General features: G+C 44.2%; 1 protein-coding gene across 5 annotated transcripts in view; it reads right to left on the minus strand.

Moving 5' to 3' along the window:
• Window positions 1-1,618: 1,618 nt before the first annotated feature.
• The window catches only part of LOC110508446 (serine/threonine-protein kinase tousled-like 1-B), a 44,130-nt gene continuing 24,545 nt past the window's right edge, over window positions 1,619-21,203 (minus strand). The window contains exons 1-22 of one of the 5 annotated variants that reach the window (XM_036966309.2): window positions 16,137-16,375; window positions 14,525-14,646; window positions 14,303-14,371; window positions 13,949-13,987; window positions 13,766-13,841; window positions 12,317-12,360; window positions 11,993-12,094; window positions 11,817-11,903; window positions 11,491-11,583; window positions 11,299-11,409; window positions 11,085-11,221; window positions 8,580-8,771; window positions 7,803-7,869; window positions 7,607-7,704; window positions 7,277-7,358; window positions 7,095-7,186; window positions 6,883-6,972; window positions 6,544-6,713; window positions 6,330-6,465; window positions 6,136-6,247; window positions 5,912-6,019; window positions 1,619-3,720 (exon numbers count right to left, since the gene is read on the minus strand). In XM_036966309.2, coding sequence (XP_036822204.2) covers window positions 3,574-3,720; window positions 5,912-6,019; window positions 6,136-6,247; window positions 6,330-6,465; window positions 6,544-6,713; window positions 6,883-6,972; window positions 7,095-7,186; window positions 7,277-7,358; window positions 7,607-7,704; window positions 7,803-7,869; window positions 8,580-8,771; window positions 11,085-11,221; window positions 11,299-11,409; window positions 11,491-11,583; window positions 11,817-11,903; window positions 11,993-12,094; window positions 12,317-12,360; window positions 13,766-13,841; window positions 13,949-13,987; window positions 14,303-14,371; window positions 14,525-14,641 — 2,169 coding nt within the window. In that variant the 5' untranslated portion in view covers window positions 14,642-14,646; window positions 16,137-16,375 and the 3' untranslated portion in view covers window positions 1,619-3,573. Of the gene's footprint in view, window positions 3,721-5,911; window positions 6,020-6,135; window positions 6,248-6,329; window positions 6,466-6,543; window positions 6,714-6,882; window positions 6,973-7,094; window positions 7,187-7,276; window positions 7,359-7,606; window positions 7,705-7,802; window positions 7,870-8,579; window positions 8,772-11,084; window positions 11,222-11,298; window positions 11,410-11,490; window positions 11,584-11,816; window positions 11,904-11,992; window positions 12,095-12,316; window positions 12,361-13,765; window positions 13,842-13,948; window positions 13,988-14,302; window positions 14,372-14,524; window positions 14,647-15,831; window positions 16,376-21,203 lie in introns of those variants that run through there. The other 4 variants (XM_036966305.2, XM_036966308.2, XM_036966307.2 and 1 more) reach the window with 4 other exon arrangements.

Genomic DNA, 21,203 nt, shown 5'->3' on the forward strand with positions numbered 1-21,203 from the left:
CTCTGCAGCGCTACATCAATCAGGTTTTATGGTAGAATGGCCAGACGGAAGCCACTACTCAGTAAAAGTCACATGAAAGCCCGCTTGGCGTTTGCCAAAAGGCACCTAAAGGACTCTGACCATGAGAAACAAGATTCCCTGGTCTGATGGAACAAAGATTGAACTCTTTGGCCTGAATGTCAAGCATCACGTCTGGAGGAAACCTGGCACCATCCCCATGGTGAAGCATGGTGGTGGCAGCATCATGCTGTGAGAATGTTTTTCAGGGGCATGTACTGGGAGACTAGTCAGGATCGAGGGAAAGATGAACGGAACAAAGTAAAGAGATCCTTGATGAAAACCTGCTCCAGAGTGCTCAAAAACTGACTGGGGAAACAGTTCACCTTCCAACAGGACAACGGCCCTAAGCACACAGCCAAGACAACGACCCTAAGCACACAGCCAAGACAACGCAGAAGTGGCTTTGGGACAAGTCTCAGAATGTCCTTGAGTGGCACAGCCAGAGCCTGGACTTGAACCCAATCGAACATCTCTGGAGGAACCTGAAAATAGCTGTTCAGTGTTGTTCCCCATCCAACTTGACAGAGCTTGAGAGGATCTGCAGAGAATGGGAGAAACTCCCCAAATACAGGTGTGCCAAGCATGTAGCGTCATACCCAAGAAGACGAGACTGTGATCGCTGCCAAAGGTGCTTAAACAAAGTACTGAGTAAAGGGTTTGAATATTTATGTGAATGTGATATTTCAGTTCTTTATTTTTAATAAATTAGCTACAATTTCTAAAAAACGTTTTTTTGCTTTGTCATTATGGGGTATTATGTGTAGATTGATGAGGGAATTTTTTGTTGAATAAGGTTGGAACCTAACAAAATTTAGAAAAAGTCTGAATACTTTCCGAATGCACGAAGTATACATATGTATATTTTGTGTACAAAGTGTATATGTGTTGTATTGTGCAGGACACACTTGAAAGAGACCTAGATCTCAATGTCTTCCCTGATAAAATAAAGGTCACATAAATAAAGTCACCTGTTGTATCCGGCACGTGACAAACTTTGATTTAGATTTGACGAGGGTATCTTTATTTTACGAGGTAAGTTGACTGAGAACACATCATTTACAGTAATACCCCGGGGAATAGTTACAGGGGAGAGGAGGGGGGATGAATGAGCCAATTGTAAGCTGGGGATGACCGTGATGGTATGGGGGCCAGATTGGGAATTTAGTCAGGACACCGGTTTAACGTCCCATCTGAAAGACGGCACCCTACACAGGGCAATGTTCCCAATCACTGCCCTGGGGCATTGGAATATTTGTTTTTAGAGCAGAGGAAAGGGTGCCTCCTACTGGCCCTCCCAACACCACTTCCAGCAGCACCTGGTCTTCCATCCAGGGAACAACCCTGCTTACCTTCAGAAGCAAGCCAGCAGTGGGATAGAGGGTCGTATGAAACATGGTGAAGCCCTTTTCAGTCTCTCAGCCTTTTGACAAATGGCATCTGTCTGCCATTCTCTCCTCGGGTATAACTGACCTTGGGTCCGGAAGAACTCCTGGCCCTAGTTATACATAAACGTGTGTGTTGAGTGAGAGATATATGCACAAACCAAAAGTGGCCTTGGTTGGACTTGTAAGGCAATCTTTATTGCATATGAATGACAGGACCTGACATTGCCTCCCTTCAATTTTGACATGTATCTGTGCTGTGTGTATAAGACAGTGATAAAACCAGTTTACAGTACATGGCGTTGATCTGCGGGGCTCCTCTGTTAGTCTGCCATGATGTTCAATATAAACCCCTTTTGTAGCATACGTGTTGTCTGTTGAAAGCTCCTCACAGTCTTCCAATATAAAGAATACTAGGTAACACTCTACTTAAAGCACTTTACATTCGGTAGATGACCAATATGACTGCCATACCAGACTAAAACCAGCTGCAATAACTCATTATGACACCTCATATGTCAGTGTTATGACAGTGTTACGCAGGCCTTATGACTGAGGTTCAAGCAAAGTGTTACTGAACAGAACAGAGCCTGATCAACCTGGGCTTTTCCTTCACAAATGAACAGTTTCATACAACTTTATATATATGACACATGGTTTCCAGACTATAAACATTGCGGTCGTAAAACAGTTCAACGTTATTGGTTCACCTGGCATACAGAAGTGCTTTGTAGGACCCCTGAAGAGTAGGCTATCCACTTCAGGGGCCCTAGAGTGTTCCTCTTCACACAGGTCTGCACTATCTGTACCTGAGGCAGATCATACAGATTTTAACTAACTACAAGCGACATCTACATAGCAGCAAAAAAAAAAATGCCTTTTCGGAGCACAAACAAGGAGACGTGAGGAAACCAACGGTCGGACGTACTAGACCATTGCATGTGCTCAAAGTTTGCACCTGTTATTTCCCACAGATAATATAAAACGTTAAGGGTGAACAGAAGGTAAAACAAAGAATACGAGAACGATAATATTACAAAAAAATGAGGTTCAATAATTTCATGTTTCTAGGCATTTGTCTTTTATTTCTTTGTGAAAACAACAGGTGCAAACGGGCACTGGTGAGAGCTCAGTAAATCCTGTGTGTTGACCCTCTGTACAGACAGACTGCAGATATGTCACTCCTACACATGAAATGTACATTGAGTTTCCCCAGATGATTCCTGTATGGAAACAATCTTTACGATACAGTTGATCCTCATATGGTTACATTTTGTTCTGACAAAACAAGACTTCCATGCCTGAACAAGCCTAACACTCAGAGCCTTGAGGGATGGATCCATGGAGGATCGGAACACGCCAAAACCAACCTCTTTCACACAGCCAGATTATATTCATCCAGGAGTAGGTTTAATTATTGATTCAAGATCTAAAATGAACATAGATGGCATACTTCTGGCCAACAGTCTGAGACTGAAGCTTAGTTAAGTCCAGGACAATTTCAAGAAGCTATGGCCATGAAACCAAATCATCTCGAGTGCAACTTAGTCCAATGGTAGGGTTTAACGTGGGTCAGTGAAACCAACTGATCTGCTTTGGCGACTTAGGCCACATCCCAAATGTACCTCTACCTTCTATAGAAGAGACTAGGGGTCTATTTGGGAATGGGATTCTGTCCCTTGCAGAGAGGCTGTTTAAAATGTTGCTGGAGGGGATTCCAATTAACAACAGCTCTACCAATAAAAGCCCAGTCCAGCACAAGCAAGGGATGTGGCCTAGCCCCACTCTATTGAGTCCTCACGGCAACAGGCACAGCCTGTCCAATGGCATGCACAATGGGTAGAACTTTCTCACCTCTCTCCCCATCTCTCACTCAAAACTAGGTTCACAACACAGTAACGTTTCTGCAAAGCTACTTGGCAACGTGGAAAGTGTATCCACTTCCACATCTCTTTCCATGTCTCACAACGTGCGATCCATTTCATTCTATTCAGCCAAACAAATTCACGTTCCTGATCCTTTCACAGTGGCCGGGCGATTTAGAATACCCAATGCCACTCCATTTCCCATATTCGGATCAATTCTGCTCCAGGATTGGCCAGCGGGCCTGTCAGTCATGTTCATCAGCCCGTCAGTAGGAGGAGATTGAGGAGGCGGGCTGAAGAGAGCCAGAGGAGTTGGAGCGTCTCATGTGAGGGAGAAGGTACGTGTCAGTGCCCAGCTGGTGAACGTCAAATCGATCCTCCTTACGGTAGGCCAGACAGCGTCGGATAAACGCCTGACACACACAGAGAAAGAGAGAGAGGGATGTTAGTTTATAGAATTAGGATCTGCTTATCAAGCTTTGTCTGTACTAGTCACATTGACATGTCCTGACGATTGTACATTTCAAAGTCAACCAATATGTGTACAATTCAGAGGAACACTGAGTATTATTCTCCTTGGCTTGCTAGCCTGTCTCACCTAGGGCTGTGGCGGTCACGAAATTTCATCAGCCGGTGATTGTCAAGCACATAACTGGTCAGTCTCACGGTAATTGACCGTTAATTAACATAAAACACATTTAGCATCTCCTGGCTTCCACAGACTACAAACCATTTTAAAAAGTATAATAAATCTATGTAATATAGCCTACACCATCACAATAAATCCAGCATTTATTTTAGACAGGTCAAAAGAAGCACGATGAAGAAAATGTAGTCTATTACAGAAGAACAGTTGTCCCCATGTTAGGCCCTGATCTGGCTATGGCTGTGGGCTACACTAGCTCATTTAGCAGTCAAGATTCGCTTAGAATTCCGTGGCATTATTTTACAGAATGAAGAACACAATTGAAAACAGCTGAATCAAAAAGAAAGGATATTTTCTCTAAACGACTTGAGTGCACACATGCGGTTATTCTGTGTTGGGCGGTTAATGTAACTTTAGTTGTTCTACAAACGTTGGGCTATATGTTTAGATTTTTTTATACATTGTAAGGCTGCATGATGAGACTAATGATGACTTGAAAGAAGTCACTTGAAAGGCATGAGCTCAGCTTTTTTTTGCGCAGGCTATACACACTTCATCAGTCTCTCATTCACAATTTGACAAGCTTGTAAATGCCTCGAATTTTACAGCGGCATCCCCTTTGTGGCCATAATGAACCCTAGTGCTGCGTTGTGCCCTTCTCCCCAAGTGTGCTGCGCAATCCTCAATCAGCTCTCCGACACGTGATCAGGTCTTTCTCACAGGCTACAAGTGAAGACAAACACATCGGGGACACAACTGTGCACGTCCTTATCCAATTCCGAGGTGCATATTGAAGATATTGGGTGAACTGTCCACATTTACTTTTCGTCAGCCAACAAGATGAGTAGGCCTAACGAACAGCAAAAGCCCTAATCTGGCCTTCCGGGTGGCGCAGTGGTTAAGGGCGCTGTACTGCAGCGCCAGCTGCGCCATCAGAGTCCCTGGGTTCGCGCCCAGGCTCTGTCGTAACCAGCCGCAACCGGGAGGTCCGTGGGGCGACGCACAATTGGCCTAGCGTCGTCCGGGTTAGGGAGGGCTTGGTCGGTAGGGATCTCCTTGTCTCATCGCGCACCAGCGACTCCCGTGGCGGGCCAGGCGCAGTGCGCGCTAGCCAAGGTTGCCAGGTGCACGGTGTAGCCTCCGACACATTGGTGCGGCTGGCTTCCGGGTTGGATGCGTGCTGTGTTAAGAAGTATGGTTGTGTATCGGAGGACGCATGACATTCAACCTTCGTCTCTCCCGAGCCCGTACGGGAGTTGTAGCAATGAGACAAGATAGTAGTACAACAATTGGATACCATGAAATTGGGGAGAAAAAGGGGTAAAAATGATTTTTTTTTTATAAAGCAGGGCTTTTTTTTATACTATCCCCCATAGTACAAAAGTCGACGTATTCTATTCGGTACCAGAAATAAATATTCCAAACTGACTGGGACAGTTGTGGGATGCGATAGATCGCAAATTAATACAACCACTAGCATCAAAAAAACGTTTAATGCAATGTGGCTGACACAACAGATCAGAACGTTTAGCTTCAAATGTTGATAAACTATTAGAATATTTCTTCACATTATAAGTGCAGCAATGCGCACATGGTAGAAGGCTATAAGCGCAAATGTTCCATTAGCGGAAAACATCAAAAGTGAACGCAAATGCGATTATGCATGTAATGCTTTTATTATTAAGGTTAATTTTTATGGTGAAAATGATCTTCCCCAAACTTGAAACTCACACGCTGCTTACATTTGTATTGATATCAGAGTGATTAGAGGGACAACAGAGTGCCGAGTACCAGGCAGTTAGCCAGTTTGGGAGGCTACTAATGACCATCAGCAGCATCAGTGCTTTGGAGAAGCCTAATTACCGTGACTAAAACAGTCACGTGGAGTTTGACTGCATTCATGACTCGTGACCGCCGGTGTGGCGGTAATACGGTCACCGCAACAGCCCTAGTCTCACCTTGGCCTCTGTGCTGGCCTGGGGCTTGGCAGGGAACTGAACCTCAGTGGCTTTGAGGATGGTGTTCTCCTGAAGAATATCCTGCTGAGACTGGTTGTGGCCAAACGGCTGCAGGAACACACACAAACCAATGTTAGACAAAAAACACAACATAGTCTAATAGGGTCAGATGTTCGCACCTTCAGAAGTGTCACTTCAAAAGGGGCCATAATGAGTGGGCTTACCTTCCGTCCATAGAGGCACTGGAAGAAGATGACCCCGACCGACCAGACGTCCACCTTGTTAGAGATCTTAGGAGGCTCCTTGCCCACCACAAAACACTCTGGGGGAAGGTACCTGGACAAGAGGAATGGGAAAACATGGAAGGCAATATACCCAAGAAAACACTTAATATAACTGTTTGTGTGATGAGTCTCACCAGTATGTGCCAGCTCCCTGTGAGGTGAGGTCCATGCCGTCCACTCCATAGTTGTCATCATCCATGATCTTAGACAGCCCAAAGTCTGTGATCTTTATCTCGCCACACGCGGTCCCATCCACCAGCAAGATGTTACCTGCACAAACGGCAGTGCGTGAGTTGAGCGCGTGTCTGTGCTACATACACAAACATGAGTCTGTGTGTGTGTGTGTACCTGGTTTGAGGTCATAGTGTATGATGGGGGGTTTGATCTCGTTGAGGTATCGCAGGGCGTTGACTATCTGCATGACGATGGACCGCGCCTCCTTCTCGGACATCAGCTTGTTCTGTTTCAGATAGAAGTCCAGGTCGTTCCCCTCACAGAACTCTAAAACCGTACAGAACCTGGGGGGGGGGGGGAAGAGAGAGAAAAAGAAGAGGACAAATGACTCCATTAACAATAAACTAAAAAGGCATCTCAATGGACTAAAATTCCTTCCACTCCACATCTCCTCTCCTTTATCTGCACTGATGTGAAAGAACTGAACTAGGTTTGGGGTAAAAAGAAACTTACGTGTCTGTATCCAGGGAGAAGTAGTCGTAGAGTTTGACTATTCTGGGATGGTCCAGCTGTTTGTGTATCCGATACTCTCTACAGGCATGTCTGGGACAGGAAACAATGTGTGTTTCTAAGTCTGGTCAAATAAATGTTTACCAAAATGGTACAATGTGGGTTGTGAATCCTGCGTCTCATAACAGTGCCTCGTCAGAGCAGATGGGACATACTTGTGGTAGTTCTCCTTCTTCTCCTCTCTCCAGTTCTTGTTGAGCTGGTGGATTTTAACGGCTGCGTAGCGCTGCTCAAACAGGTCAAAGGCCTGAAGAGAGACATCAGAAGCACAGGTACCATATGGATCTAGAATCTGTTAATAATCATTCCCAAGCACATAATAGTAGTCAATCCGTACCTTATAGACCTCACTGAAGCCTCCTCTGCCCAGCAGATACAGCAGCAGGTACCTCTCGTTCAGAGTGGGGTGGTCTTTAAACCTGACAGACATACAGCACAAGCTGAACCATTTCCTTCCTACAACATATAGGGTTTATTTAGCCAAATGACCCCTACAAGAAAGAACGTCATCTTACAAATGCCTAGAAAGTAGTCTATGAACTGGCCAGTTAGCAACACTATAGCTACTGGCCCACGGGTATGTAGGTCCCAGGGTGGGTTTTGCACTGGGGCACAGTGGAGCGGTTAGGTGTTCCTATACGATTGTGTCTTCCTGTCCTGTACTTACGATGAGCTGTCCTCGTTGTTGATCCTCTTCAGCTCTCTGATGTGGAGGTTCCTCACCCGCTCTAACCGTTCCAGCTCTGCCTGGATCTCAGCCTCCTCCTGAGAGACAGTCACTCAGTCAATCGTATTCATTTTGGGATTCGGATCATAGTGGGTTTTTTTTTTATAAACGTGTTTGTGTTCATATTGACTCTGACCTTCTTCAGGTGTCCCAGGCGAAGCTTGAAGATCTCCTCCTGCTCGTGATACTCAGCCAGAGTCAACCTAACAAATGGTTGATTTAAAGTCACTGCACCAACATCGCAACAGTGTGAGTGTGTTTCAGTGGTGGAAAAAGTAGCCAATTGTCATACTTGAGTAAAAGTAAAAAAGATACCTTAATAGAAAAGGACTCAAGTAAAAGTCACCCAGTGAAATCCTACTTGAGAAAAAGTCTAAAAGTATTTGGTTTTAAATATACTTAAGTATCAAAAGTAAATGCAATTGCTAAAATATACTTAAGTATTAAAAGTATAAATCATTTCAAATTCCTTATATTAAGCAAACCAGACGGCACAATCTTTCTTTAAAAATAAAAAGGTAGATAGCCAGGGGCACGGCCCAACACTGACATTTACAAATGAAGCGTGTTTAGTGAGTCCGCCAGATCAGAGGCAGTAGGGATGACCAGGAATGTTCTGTTGATAAGTGTGTGAATTAGACAATTTCCCTGTCCTGCTAAGCATTCAAAATGTAACGAGTACATTTGGGTGTCAGGGAAAATGTATGGAGCAGAAAGTACATTATTCTCTTTAGGAATGTAGTGAAGTAAAAGTAGCCAAAAATATAAATAGGAAAGTGAAGTACAGATACCAAAAAACACCTGACTTAAGTAGTACTAAAGTATTTTTACCTAAGTACATTACACCACTGGTGTGTATGCATCTCTCCATACACATGCATACTTGTATGTACTAGTGTGTGTGTACACTTACATCTGGGGCAGGGAGGGTTTGAGGAAGGGGTCGGGGTCATTGCCGTTGACGACCTTGGTCTTGCGTTGTTTGGGTTCAGAGGTGGTTGCTAGGGAGAGGGAGGGGGAGGAGGGATTGGGGGGCTTCCTCTTGGCCAGCAGCTTCCTCTGACGCTCTATCTCCTCTCTCTGCTGGTTGATACCCTCCTGCTGCCTATACGGAGAAGAAGGTTAAGCTTTTTAGAAGGTAATAAGCGTGGATCGTTTCATTATGCTCTGGAGAGCAACCCCCAAAATATTTTGGGGAATTTTAACCGTTAATTGGTTAGCCGCTGAAAATACATTTGAAATAACGTAATTAAATATGTATCACACGCGCACACCATACAATTATTTTATAAAGACATTGAAAACAGCATTCCTCCACTGTTCTATTTGTTTGCATATCAACGTTGTTTTGCTGTTTAGAAGCCAAACGCACAATCCTAACCCGAGATTCCCTCCTTCAAAGTTTCTAAACAGACAGGGTTCTACACTAACTTTTTCCAATGGTGGCACTGGTGCCATCTTTTTCCAGTCGATTTGGTCGCACCAATTAGTTTCTAAAAAAATATGTATAATTGATCATGGTCTGGCCTGTCCCATAAGATGCCTGCCTGCATTCCATACAGAACCAGGCTAATAATGACTAGCCATCTTTTAAATTAGCATGCCGTGTTCTTAAATTGATTTGGATAGATTTACTCTAACAGCAAAGAAAAGATACTTCAAATAAAAGTGCAAAATGTATTTATTGATCCCCCAAACTCAACTCTGGACCTCGAAGCCAGTTCCACTGCTTGTTTTCATTGTTCCACTCTAATCACGGACTGACTTAGACCTGGGACACCAGGTGGGTGCAATTAATTAATCAGGTAGAACAGCAATCCAACAGGCTCCCAACGAGCAAGTGATTTTATTTGGCCCCCAAAGTTGAGGAAAATAATAAATTAAAGACTGTAAAAACACCAGTAAATCTCCAAGTGATTTTAATTTCAGAAATCTGTTCCAAAGTATTCCCTCGCATAATAAGAGTGATGTGTGTCTGAAATGTTTTAGTTAAATATTAAATCTGTTTGGGCTTCTTGCAGTCTACAAATTTTCTGTACTTTTTTTTCAGTCCCCCGACCATCTGCTCAATAAATTAAAAAAATTGTCCCGCAGCTGAATCCTGTTGATGATCCCTGTCGTAGGGTAAGTGATGAACACCCCTGCTCTAGAGGGTAGAATTAGAAAAAATATATACTTCATAGCGAAACGATACCACGGCAAAAACAAAGTGGGGGAGAACAGTTATTTCCCCCAGTTCTTCACCCCCCCCCACTCAATTTCGTGATATCCAATAGTTAGTCTTCTCCCATCACTGCAACTCCTTTACGGACTCGGGAGAGGAAGGTCGAGAGCCATGCGTCCTCCGAAACACGACCCTGCCAAGCCAAACTGCTTCTTGACACACTGCTCGCTTAATCAGGGGACCATTTTTGTGCATTTACCCTTTCATTTAGGTGCGCACCAGCCAGACTGTTGTGTTCGGCTAGCAGCGTTTCTGTAGCCATAGGCGGCGCGTTTCAAGTTTGGGGAAGCTAATGACATTTTTTTTTGCATTCCATGCATCATCGCATTTGTAGGTTTATTTAAGATGGCCTACTATTCCTAACGTGACGAGTAGATTGATAGTCATCATTTACACAAATAATATAACTCGATGACTGTTCGCAAAAAAATACAGTTCAATGCATGGCTGAGCGTGTAGTGGCGTAGAATTGGCCAAGGCTACCTCAGATACGTTCCTTGGCCTTATAGAAACACATTTCATACAATTCTACTACACCATCGGTACTCAAGGACTATTTGTGAAGGTCCCAGTCACACAGGTCCAGTCACCTAGGTGGCAAAGGTCGACGTGGATATGGTCATTTATCGACGTAGTAACAAACTCCCACCTTGCAACACATGCGATTCCAAAACTGTTCACACCCCTCTTATTGGCGGAGAGAACATTTTCCCAAAATATATATATTTTTTTACGACCTTTACAACCAATAAAACACTTGTCACACTGCCAAGTCAAACGGTCTCAAATGCGACTGTATTGGTCACAGTACGGAGCCAAGAACAGATGTTCATCGCTGCCAGATTTGGAACCGCTCGCATAAGGTGCACTGTTTAGAACAGTGTTTTCATGATAATTGCATTTTGGCGAATGTCTGAAATGTTTTACAGCAGTTGTATGTTCAATGACATAGCCGTTTGAATGGGAGTCGATTGGCTTGCTACTGTTGCATGTTTCAATGAACCTTTAAATGAAAAAATGTCTGTTCCTTGTATGCACGCAAAGTTTTTTTTGTTGGTCACCTCATACTATTTGGAAGAAATGTAACCGCCTGTTAACCGGTTAAAGAGGGTTGGTTAGACGGCAGCAAAATTGACTTAAATGTGCATCCCTAATGTAAATACATGTTGCTTCGTGAAGTGTGCGTGTTCTCACTTGACAAGGTTCTGGAATGCGTATCCGTCGGTCCACTGTTCAGTGTAGGAAGCTCCATGTCTTACGGTGGTGAAGTGACCCAGTCTCAGACGGTCCTGCATGCTCTTCTCTCTGCACGACTGTTTCTCCTGGGTGCTCTATAAAAAAAACACACGGGTTAACATGCAAGTTCATCCCGACACGTCAGAAACAAGAGCAAACACAAACTGTGTACCTTCTCGATGAGCAGCTTCTTGCTCATAGTGATGCATTTGTTCAGTCTCTCCTTGTATTTCTCCAGTAGTTTCTGCTGTTCATCAATCTGTCGCCTCAGGTCACAGTTAGCCTACAAGAAAAACAACAATAGATGATCAATACACAACCTATAAGTATCCCCTGTAGTACCCTAACTAGCACGTAAACTCACCCTGAGCAGGTCATCGATGCGTCCCTCCTTCTTCTCCAGGTCCAGACTCTTGTTGCTCTCCAGAGCAGCAAGCTTCAGACCTGTCAACTCCGTCTGGGTAGAGAAAGTAAGAGGAAGGTGTTTGACATGTGAGGAGCAAGAGAAGTAGATGTGCGAAGAGTATGAGGAAAGAAAGAGTCTTGTTCCCTGGTCGAGGAAGACGTGGATGTCGATTATGGTGGCAGCCCCCCCCCCCTCCCACCTCTGATTCAGAGGGGTTGGGTTAAATACTGAAGACACATTTCAGTTGTACAACTGACTAGGTATACCCCCTTTCCCTATCTTACCTGCACACACTTGCTGGCGCAAGCTTTGTAGTTCATCAGCGGATCGCCAAAACACAGACCAGTGGGAGAGGAACTGTTCTGTCGGATCTATAGACAACACACATACAACATTGTTCTAAACAATGTGATAGAACGCCGAAGCCTACAATTCTTCTACAGCGTGGGTGTATACATACGATAGAGCCTGGTGCAGAGTGAGCTCCGTGGTGTGAGTTCTGTGGTGAGCGGAGGACCTGTGGTAGAGCCCTCACTGGACTGGAGCCATTCCCCCCATGGAACTACACACAGGAAATAGCAGGGTGAGGAAAGGGAAGTGACATCTACATATAGCCCAGCAATAGCAGAGTGCCTCAACAAGGAAAATTCAGACTGTCAGTCAATCACAATCTGCTTAATCAATCATTAAACCCCCCCAACCCAATCAGGTTATCACCGCCATGGAGAACTCAGAGTTACATTTGAACAAGGAGACTGAAACAATTACATTATAGGACACTCACATCAAAGTAGTCACTGATCTTGGGCCCCCGTGTGGAAGTCTTCCCTGTAGGAGAGGAGAGCCGATAGCCTGGGTTAGCAATGCATAACACAGCATAGCAGATAGAGGTTAGAACAACTCAGGGACTAGGGGTGTGAAAACCAAAACAAATGTTTTCCCCGCCCCCCACAAAATTTAAATGTCAGGGCAGTTATTACATGTTATTTTCCATGTTATAACCGAACTGGAAGATAGGCCATAAAGGTCTGGGGAAAGTTGTGTCATTTAAAGGTAGACTCAGCAATATGAAGTAGATGCAGAAAGTAAACAGCATAGTGGATCAATTTCCGCAAAAACTAAGAGCGATGAAGCACGATGCTCAACTTCTCCGCCGTATTGTTTGGTGCCCTGTCTACCATGCTGTGAACAGCGTGAAGCGAACACGGGCACATGCGCAGATACTGTTTGTGACCGTGTGAGAGCGAAGTGTTGCATCTCACTCAATATCCTAGCCTATTCATTGATGATAGGCCATGCTTTACTGAAGTTGCGAGACATTCCAAAAATATTATGGGATACAGCTTTCGATTGCCGATAGACAGGCCTAGTGCACGGTTCTGACGGTCTGCTGGCCGACCTGCCTATACTGTGCCCCGCCTCACTCTTTCTGTCCCCCACTAGCTCGGTAATAAAGATGTGTGTTTGTGTTCTCGGAAGTACGGCAACTAATCAGTCCCCTCTGTTCCAAAATTACTGAATCTTAGGAGTCGATTCCAATTGGAAATAGGAGCTGGCACCAGGAGTCAACATGAAAGTCGAGGAATCAATTGCTTTGGAGTCGACTCTCCACCACCACGTCATCGTTGTTAACAGTTGGAAAAATGGCAGAGAAAGGCAAGCGGTAGCACCAAAGCTCTGCATGGCAATAGTTTGAGAAGGGTTACTTCGGGATTTTGGCAAAGGCAATTATATCTACTTCCCCAGAGTCAGATGAACTCGTGGATACCATTTTTATGTCTGTGTCCAGTATGAAGGAACTTTGAGGTGGAATTGAGATACAGTAATGGTAGTAAAGGTGCAATGCATAACCATCTGAAGGGGAACGCACTGTGAGACCCAAACCGTTGCTGGCAGCGGCATTGTGAAATCAGGTGGCATTTTATAAATATTATAAACCTTTTAACGGAAAACCGATAAAAACATGGTAATTTAAACATGAAGAAAAAAATACTATACATTTGTCACATACCCATCAGGGACCTCACAACAAAATGAAATAACGGCACTGTGTCACCTTCTTGAACGGAGAGTGATAACCCGTGACATTAAGAACACGGGGGGGGGGGGGCCCAAATAGGGATAGGGAGGATGCGAGGGAGTGAAATCAAGCAGAATCAAAAATCCTTTCAAAACCTGACCAGATCCTTCCTCTCCAGTTCATGAGTGTTATTATGTTGGGTATGCGTCATACCTTGGCTGCTCTCAGAATGGGTGTCAGCTTTCCTTTTCCTTCCTCTGGACGACTCAGAGGGCTTCTTCTCAGGGGTCTGAGAATAAACAAACACTAAATCACTTTTCTGACACTTGCGTGTCCAATAAGAAAGAGTGCGTTTGTGGGTGGGGGGAGGGACAGAACAGTAGGAAGAGTACGTACAGAGTATGCAGGAGAACTCCCTCTCTTCATATCAGAGTTCTAGGGAGAGAAAGATACCATAGAAAGAGAGTCAGGAGGGGGTGAGAAAGGGAGGAAAGTGAGAGAGAGGCGGGTCATGCAAGTACAAACAAAGATAATCTAATTCTCCTGATTAACGGTTCATTGTTCCAAAAATAAAAATGGATACATACATAAAATGCCTGCCCTCTTGTCTCCACACAAACAAAATGGTGTATTTTCTTAAACCAGAGAATTAGCCACCTATGTCCGTAATATGGTGAGACATCTAATCATTCAAACTAGGACAGCGGCCTCCCTCACTGCCAGCGCCTCTGCATAGCGTGTGTGTCTCACCTCTGACTCCTTGTCACTGGAGGAGCCCAAACTGCCATAGCTGTTGTTGGAGCACTCGTTGGCCAGACCCTAGATATACAGAGAAATCAAGCACAGTTGTTATAGTGTGCTGTGTTCTTTTTGTGTGTGCCTTTCAAATTTTTTTTTAAAGTGTGTCTGGTATGAGTAAAACCATGCATGTGTGTATTGATGATTGAGATAGTTTCGCGTTGTGAGTTTCACCTTGGCCCCCCCGCTGGTGCTGCCGGTGCTCCCTACTGTGTTGCCGCTGACCCCGCCCATGAACCTGGCCTCCAGAAGCTCCTGCCTGCGAGGGTCCAGGCTGTGCAGCTCCTCCATGGGGCCTACACAACAACATAAGATAAAGCTATATATGGCTATGTAAGGATACAGCAAACTGCATCAGATACATCACACTACCGCCCACTTCTGATAAGAGCACATTGGATAAGTGCAAACTGTGTGAGTGCAGTGCATTTCACCACTCCCACATCAACAACACAGTTACTTAGTCTGTGTCTATCTGCATGCTCTATAATATGTATTTAGTGAACACCTTATGGACAGCACCAAGCTTTCGCATGCATGTATCAGGTGTCAAAACTGAATGTTAGGCTGTAAGACCACTACTGGACAAGCAAGAGTTTCTGATTCAACAGCTGAGCTGCGGGTGTGAACTTTGTCCCCATCAATCACCAAAACATGGAATGTCTGACACACAACCCCAGCCTTATGAGGTTCAAGTAAAGAGAAACCAGACAGCAGTAATAAAACATTGACAAGCACTGTAAATATGGCCACGGGAATACCACATCCAGGCCTGATCTTGATCCCGGTCCAAAGCATAATTAGCTACATGGTTATTTCCATCCCAAATTGGAATAGTTAGCAACACTAAGAAATGTGACACGCTAAGTAGCCTTTGTGACAAACTTCCGTTCTCGGGATGACAGAGTCACGGGCTTTAGTTCTGATGCCGACAACAGTCTGTTCTTGTTCAGATGTTGAAGTGATCAGAATAGAAACTTTGATAACGGAAAGTGTTGTTCCTAGTTGATTATTAGAAGTCGTTTGAATGCATCATAACTCACTGGATTCGTTTAGACTTGTAGTAGCCCTGCTGTTTGACAGAAGGCCAAAGGCATTCAACAACCCACAGCTGTTTAGCTACAAGTGATGACTAGTCTCTGCAACATTGCTAACCTAGCTACTATAAGTAGTTACATAAATGACAACTCCTTGGTCATCTAACGTTATGTATGGTCTAGCCTGTTCCTACTTATTTTCCACTCAACCGGTCTGCTCCTGTCTGAATATTCCATTGCTAATGCTCTCCATTGCTCTACTGTAACTGAGCGCTGACACCTATTGAAGCTAGCTAGTAGCTAACGCTGGCTAGCTACTGTACTGACTAACTGTTCGGCCATCAATTGACATCCATAAATCCGTCGAATTGGGGCGATATAAGTGGAAACAGTGCGCATTTCCCATCGAACAGACTTCGACGAATGCCATTGTTGATGAATTACCTTCCTTCTTGGCGGTCGCCGTTATGTGTTGTTGAGAAATCGTTGGGGACGAGGATAGCTGCTGCGACCAAGATGGCGTCGCCTCCAAACTTCCACCACCACTTCCACTGTTACTTTGGACACTCATTAAGCCACTTTACAAGCTAGAGATCAAGCAGGCACACGGGCGTCCGTGTAAATCCGAAAACCCAAACTTGCATACACCAGCAGCCACCTGCTACATAGCCACAGCAGTCAATCTAATTTTGCACATTTTGTAAACATATTTTTCAGCAGGGTAGTAACATGCTAGGATAAAATGTAACCTTTGCATCGATCGCGCGGCTGTCAGCATCAGTTCCCGAACAGGGCTTCAACAGTCACTAGTACCCACGAGTATTCTGCCAGCAGCACAGACAATGACGTCACTTTCGTATGGTAATGAGGAAGCCTTCAAAATAAAACCCCGCATTTCACATTGTGGGAATGTGGATAAATCATTCCAAAGATATATAATTTGAATAAATGGGCGTTTCTATTGTGATAAAAATAAAATACGAGTAATCTATGAATTTCTTTTTTTTAAATATGGTTTAAAAATGTGTTTACCAATAATGAAAAAATACAATGTTGACACTGGTATGTTGAGAATATTGAGCTGTAGAGAGAACTTTTCTACCTGGTGGAAAATACTCAGTAGGGTCTGCTGGCCCACAATGCAATACACTGTAATAGACTGTACGTGGGATACATATTGGCTTGTAGAGATAGCTGAGACAGGTAGAAAAGCTAATGTGGGGTGGGAAATGCTCAGTAGGGTCTCTACTAACCAAATGTCATTTTGGAGGGGCACTGTGTTAAATACATATGCATTTAGTGCTGCACGTTATATTCATTCCAAAACAATACATAAATGTACTGTTGTTGTGTTGAATATCAGTTGTAAAGACAAAATACTTTAACACTTTTTTTCTTACCTTGTTTTGCTAGCACAGACTAGAATATGTTCCGGGATTTATCCAATGGCATTGAGAAGTATACCACCCATATCAATAAGTGTATCGACAACGTTATCCCCAAAGTGACTGTACGTACATATCCCAACCAGAAGCCATGGAATACAGGCAACATCCGCACCGAGCTAAAGGCTAGAGCTGCCACTTTCAAGGAGTGGGACACTAATCCGGACACTTATAAGAAATCCCGCTATGCCCTTAGATGAACCATCAAACAGGCAAAGCGTCAATACAGGACTAAGATCGAATCCTACTACACTGGCTCGGACGCTCGTCGGATGTGGCAGTGCATTTAACTATTCAAATCAAATGTTATTATTGGTCATATTCTCATGGTTAGCAGCTGTTAATGCGAGTGCAGTGAAAAGCTTGTGCTTCTAGTTCCGACAGTGCAGTAATATCTCACAAGTAATCTAACAAATTCACAACAACTACAGTGCCTTGCGAAAGTATTCGGCCCCCTTGAACTTTGCGACCTTTTGCCACATTTCAGGCTTCAAACAAAGATATAAAACTGTATTTTTTTGTGAAGAATCAACAACAAGTGGGACACAATCATGAAGTGGAATGACATTTATTGGATATTTCAAACTTTTTTAACAAATCAAAAACTGAAAAATTGGGCGTGCAAAATTATTCAGCCCCCTTAAGTTAATACTTTGTAGCGCCACCTTTTGCTGCGATTACAGCTGTAAGTCGCTTGGGGTATGTCTCTATCAGTTATGCACATCGAGAGACTGAAATCTTTTCCCATTCCTCCTTGCAAAACAGCTCGAGCTCAGTGAGGTTGGATGGAGAGCATTTGTGAACAGCAGTTTTCAGTTCTTTCCACAGATTCTCGATTGGATTCAGGTCTGGACTTTGCCATTCTAACACCTGGATATGTTTATTTTTGAACCATTCCATTGTAGATTTTGCTTTATGTTTTGGATCATTGTCTTGTTGCAAGACAAATCTCCGTCCCAGTCTCAGGTCTTTTGCAGACTCCATCAGGTTTTCTTCCAGAATGGTCCTGTATTTGGCTCCATCCATCTTCCCATCAATTTTAACCATCTTCCCTGTCCCTGCTGAAGAAAAGCAGGCCCAAACCATGATGCTGCCACCACCATGTTTGACAGTGGGGATGGTGTGTTCAGCTGTGTTGCTTTTACGCCAAACATAACGTTTTGCATTGTTGCCAAAAAGTTCAATTTTGGTTTCATCTGACCAGAGCACCTTCTTCCACATGTTTGGTGTGTCTCCCAGGTGGCTTGTGGCAAACTTTAACTGACACTTTTTATGGATATCTTTAAGAAATGGCTTTCTTGCCACTCTTCCATAAAGGCCAGATTTGTGCAATATACGACTGATTGTTGTCCTATGGACAGAGTCTCCCACCTCAGCTGTAGATCTCTGCAGTTCATCCAGAGTGATCATGGGCCTCTTGGCTGCATCTCTGATCAGTCTTCTCCTTGTATGAGCTGAAAGTTTAGAGGGACGGCCAGGTCTTGGTAGATTTGCAGTGGTCTGATACTCCTTCCATTTCAATATTATCGCTTGCACAGTGCTCCTTGGGATGTTTAAAGCTTGGGAAATCTTTTTGTATCCAAATCCGGCTTTAAACTTCTTCACAACAGTATCTCGGACCTGCCTGGTGTGTTCCTTGTTCTTCATGATGCTCTCTGCGCTTTTGACAGACCTCTGAGACTATCACAGTGCAGGTGCATTTATACGGAGACTTGATTACACACAGGTGGATTGTATTTATCATTAGTCATTTAGGTCATCATTGGATCATTCAGAGATCCTCACTGAACTTCTGGAGAGAGTTTGCTGCACTGAAAGTAAAGGGGCTGAATAATTTTGCACGGCCAATTTTTCAGTTTTTGATTTGTTAAAAAAGTTTGAACTATCCAATAAATGTCATTCCACTTCATGAGTGTCCCACTTGTTGATTCTTCACAAAAAAATACAGTTTTATATCTTTATGTTTGAAGCCTGAAATGTGGCAAAAGGTCGCAAAGTTCAAGGGGGCCGAATACTTTCGCAAGGCACTGTACCTTATAGACACAAATGTAAAGGGATGAATAAGAATATGTACATTTACATATATGGATGAGCGATGGCAGGGCAGCATAGTCAAGATGCAGTAGATGGTATAGAATACAGTATATACATATGAGATGAGTAATGTAGGATATGTAGACATTATTAAAGTGGCGTAATTTAAAGTGACTAGTGATACCTTTATTTAATCCATTCATTAATTTATTAAAGTGGCAAGAGATTTGAGTCTGTATGTTGGCAGCAGCCACTATATGTTAGTGATGGCTGTTTAACAGTCTGATGGCCTTGAGATAGAAGCTGTTTTTCAGTCTCTCGGTCCCTGCTTTGATGCACCTGTACTGACCTCGCCTTCTGGATGATAACGGGGTGAAAAGGCAGTGGCTCAGATGGTTGTTGTCCCTGATGATCTTTTTGGCCTTCCTGTGACATCGGGTGCTGTAGGTGTCCTGGAGGGCAGGTAGTTTGCCCCCGGTGATGCATTGTGCAGACCGCACTACCCCCTGGAGAGCCTTGCAGTTGTGGGCCAGAGCAGTTGCCGTACCAGGCGGTGAGACAGCCCGACAGGATGCTCTCGATTGTGCATCTGTAAAAGTTTGAGAGTGTTGTAGGTGACAAGCCAAATTTCTTCAGCCTCCTGAGGCGCTGTTGCGCCTTCTTCACCACGCTGTCTGTGTGGGTGGACCATTTCAGTTTGTCCATGATGTGTACGCAGAGGAACTTAAAAACTTTTCACCTTCTCCACTACTCTCCCGTCGATGTGGATGGGGGGGGGGATGCTCTCTCTGCTGTTTCCTGAAGTCCACGATCATCTCCTTTGTTTTGTTGACGTTGAGTGAGAAGTTATTTTCCTGACACCACACTCCGAGGGCCCTCACCTCCTCCCTGTAGGCAGTCTCATTGTTGTTGGTAATCAAGCCTACCACTGTAGTGTCTGCAAACTTGATGATTGAGTTGGAGGCGAGCCACACAGTCATGGGTGAACAGGGAGTACGGGAGAGGGTTGAGAATGCACCCTTTCGGGGCCCCAGTGTTGAGGATCAGCGGTGTGGATGATGTTTTCTATCCTCACCACCTGTCGGCGGCCCGTCAGAAAGTCCAGGACCCAGGGTCTCGAGCTTAATGACGAGTTTGGAGGGTACTGTGATGTTAAATGCTGAGCTGTAGTCAATGAACAGCGTTCTTACATAGGTATTCCTCTTGTCCAGATGGGATTGGGCAGTGTGCAGCGTAATGGCGATTGCGTTATCTGTGGACCTATTGGGGTGCTAAGCAAATTGGAGTGGGTCTAGGGTATCAGGTGGGGTGGAGGTGATATGATCCTTGACTAATCTCTCAAAGCACTTCATGATGACAAGTGAGTGCTACAGGGCGGACTACAAAGGGAAACCCAGCCGCAAGCTGCCCAGTGACGTGAACTTACCAGACGAGCTAAATGCCTTTTATGCTCGCTTCGAGGCAAGCAACACTGAATCATACATGAGAGCACCAGCTGTTCCACACGACTGTGTGATCACGCTCTCCAAAGCCGATATGAGCAAGACCTTTAAACAGGTCAACATTCACAAGGCCGCAGGGCCAGACAGATTACCAGGATGTGTACTCAACTGGCAAGTGTCTTCACTGACATTTCAACCTCTCCCTGCACGAGTCTGTAATACCTACATGTTTCAAGCAGACCACCATAGTTCCTGTGCCCAAGAAACCACCCCAGTCATAGACTGTTCTCTCTACTACCGCATGGCAAGCGGTACCAGAGTGCCAAGTCTAGGACAAAAAGGCTACAACAGTTTTTACCCCCAAGCCATAAGACTCCTGAACAGGTAACCAAATGGTTATCTGGACTATTTGCATTGTGTGCCACCCCCAACCCCTATCTTATATGCATAGTCACTTTAATGATACCTACATGTACATACTACCTCAATAAGCCTGACTAACAGGTGTCTGTATATAACCATGCTACTCCTTTTTCAAATGTCTTTTTACTGTTGTTTTGTTTCTTTACACACACACACTTTTTTTCGCACCATTGGTTAGAGCTTGTAAGTTAGCATTTCACTGTAAGGTGTGTATATAGGCTTTTGTATATATACACACACCTGTTGTATTCGGCGCACGTGACAAATTAACTTTGGTTTGGTGTAGTCAGACGTGAATGTGACTCACGTTAGTGATTAGTGCTAACTATCTAACGTTAAATATCCATGCCCTGGTGGACTAGTTAGCATGTCACCAACAGTGGGGTCTGGGGAAAAGGTTGAATAAACTAACGATGAGTTAACTTACCTAGCTAACTAAACGTTAGATAAATATCCCTGCCCTAGTGGGCTA

The sequence above is a fragment of the Oncorhynchus mykiss genome, chromosome 28 (genome assembly GCF_057628025.1).
Source record: "Oncorhynchus mykiss isolate SJ-2025 chromosome 28, ASM5762802v1, whole genome shotgun sequence".
NCBI classification, from domain to species: domain Eukaryota; kingdom Metazoa; phylum Chordata; class Actinopteri; order Salmoniformes; family Salmonidae; genus Oncorhynchus; species Oncorhynchus mykiss.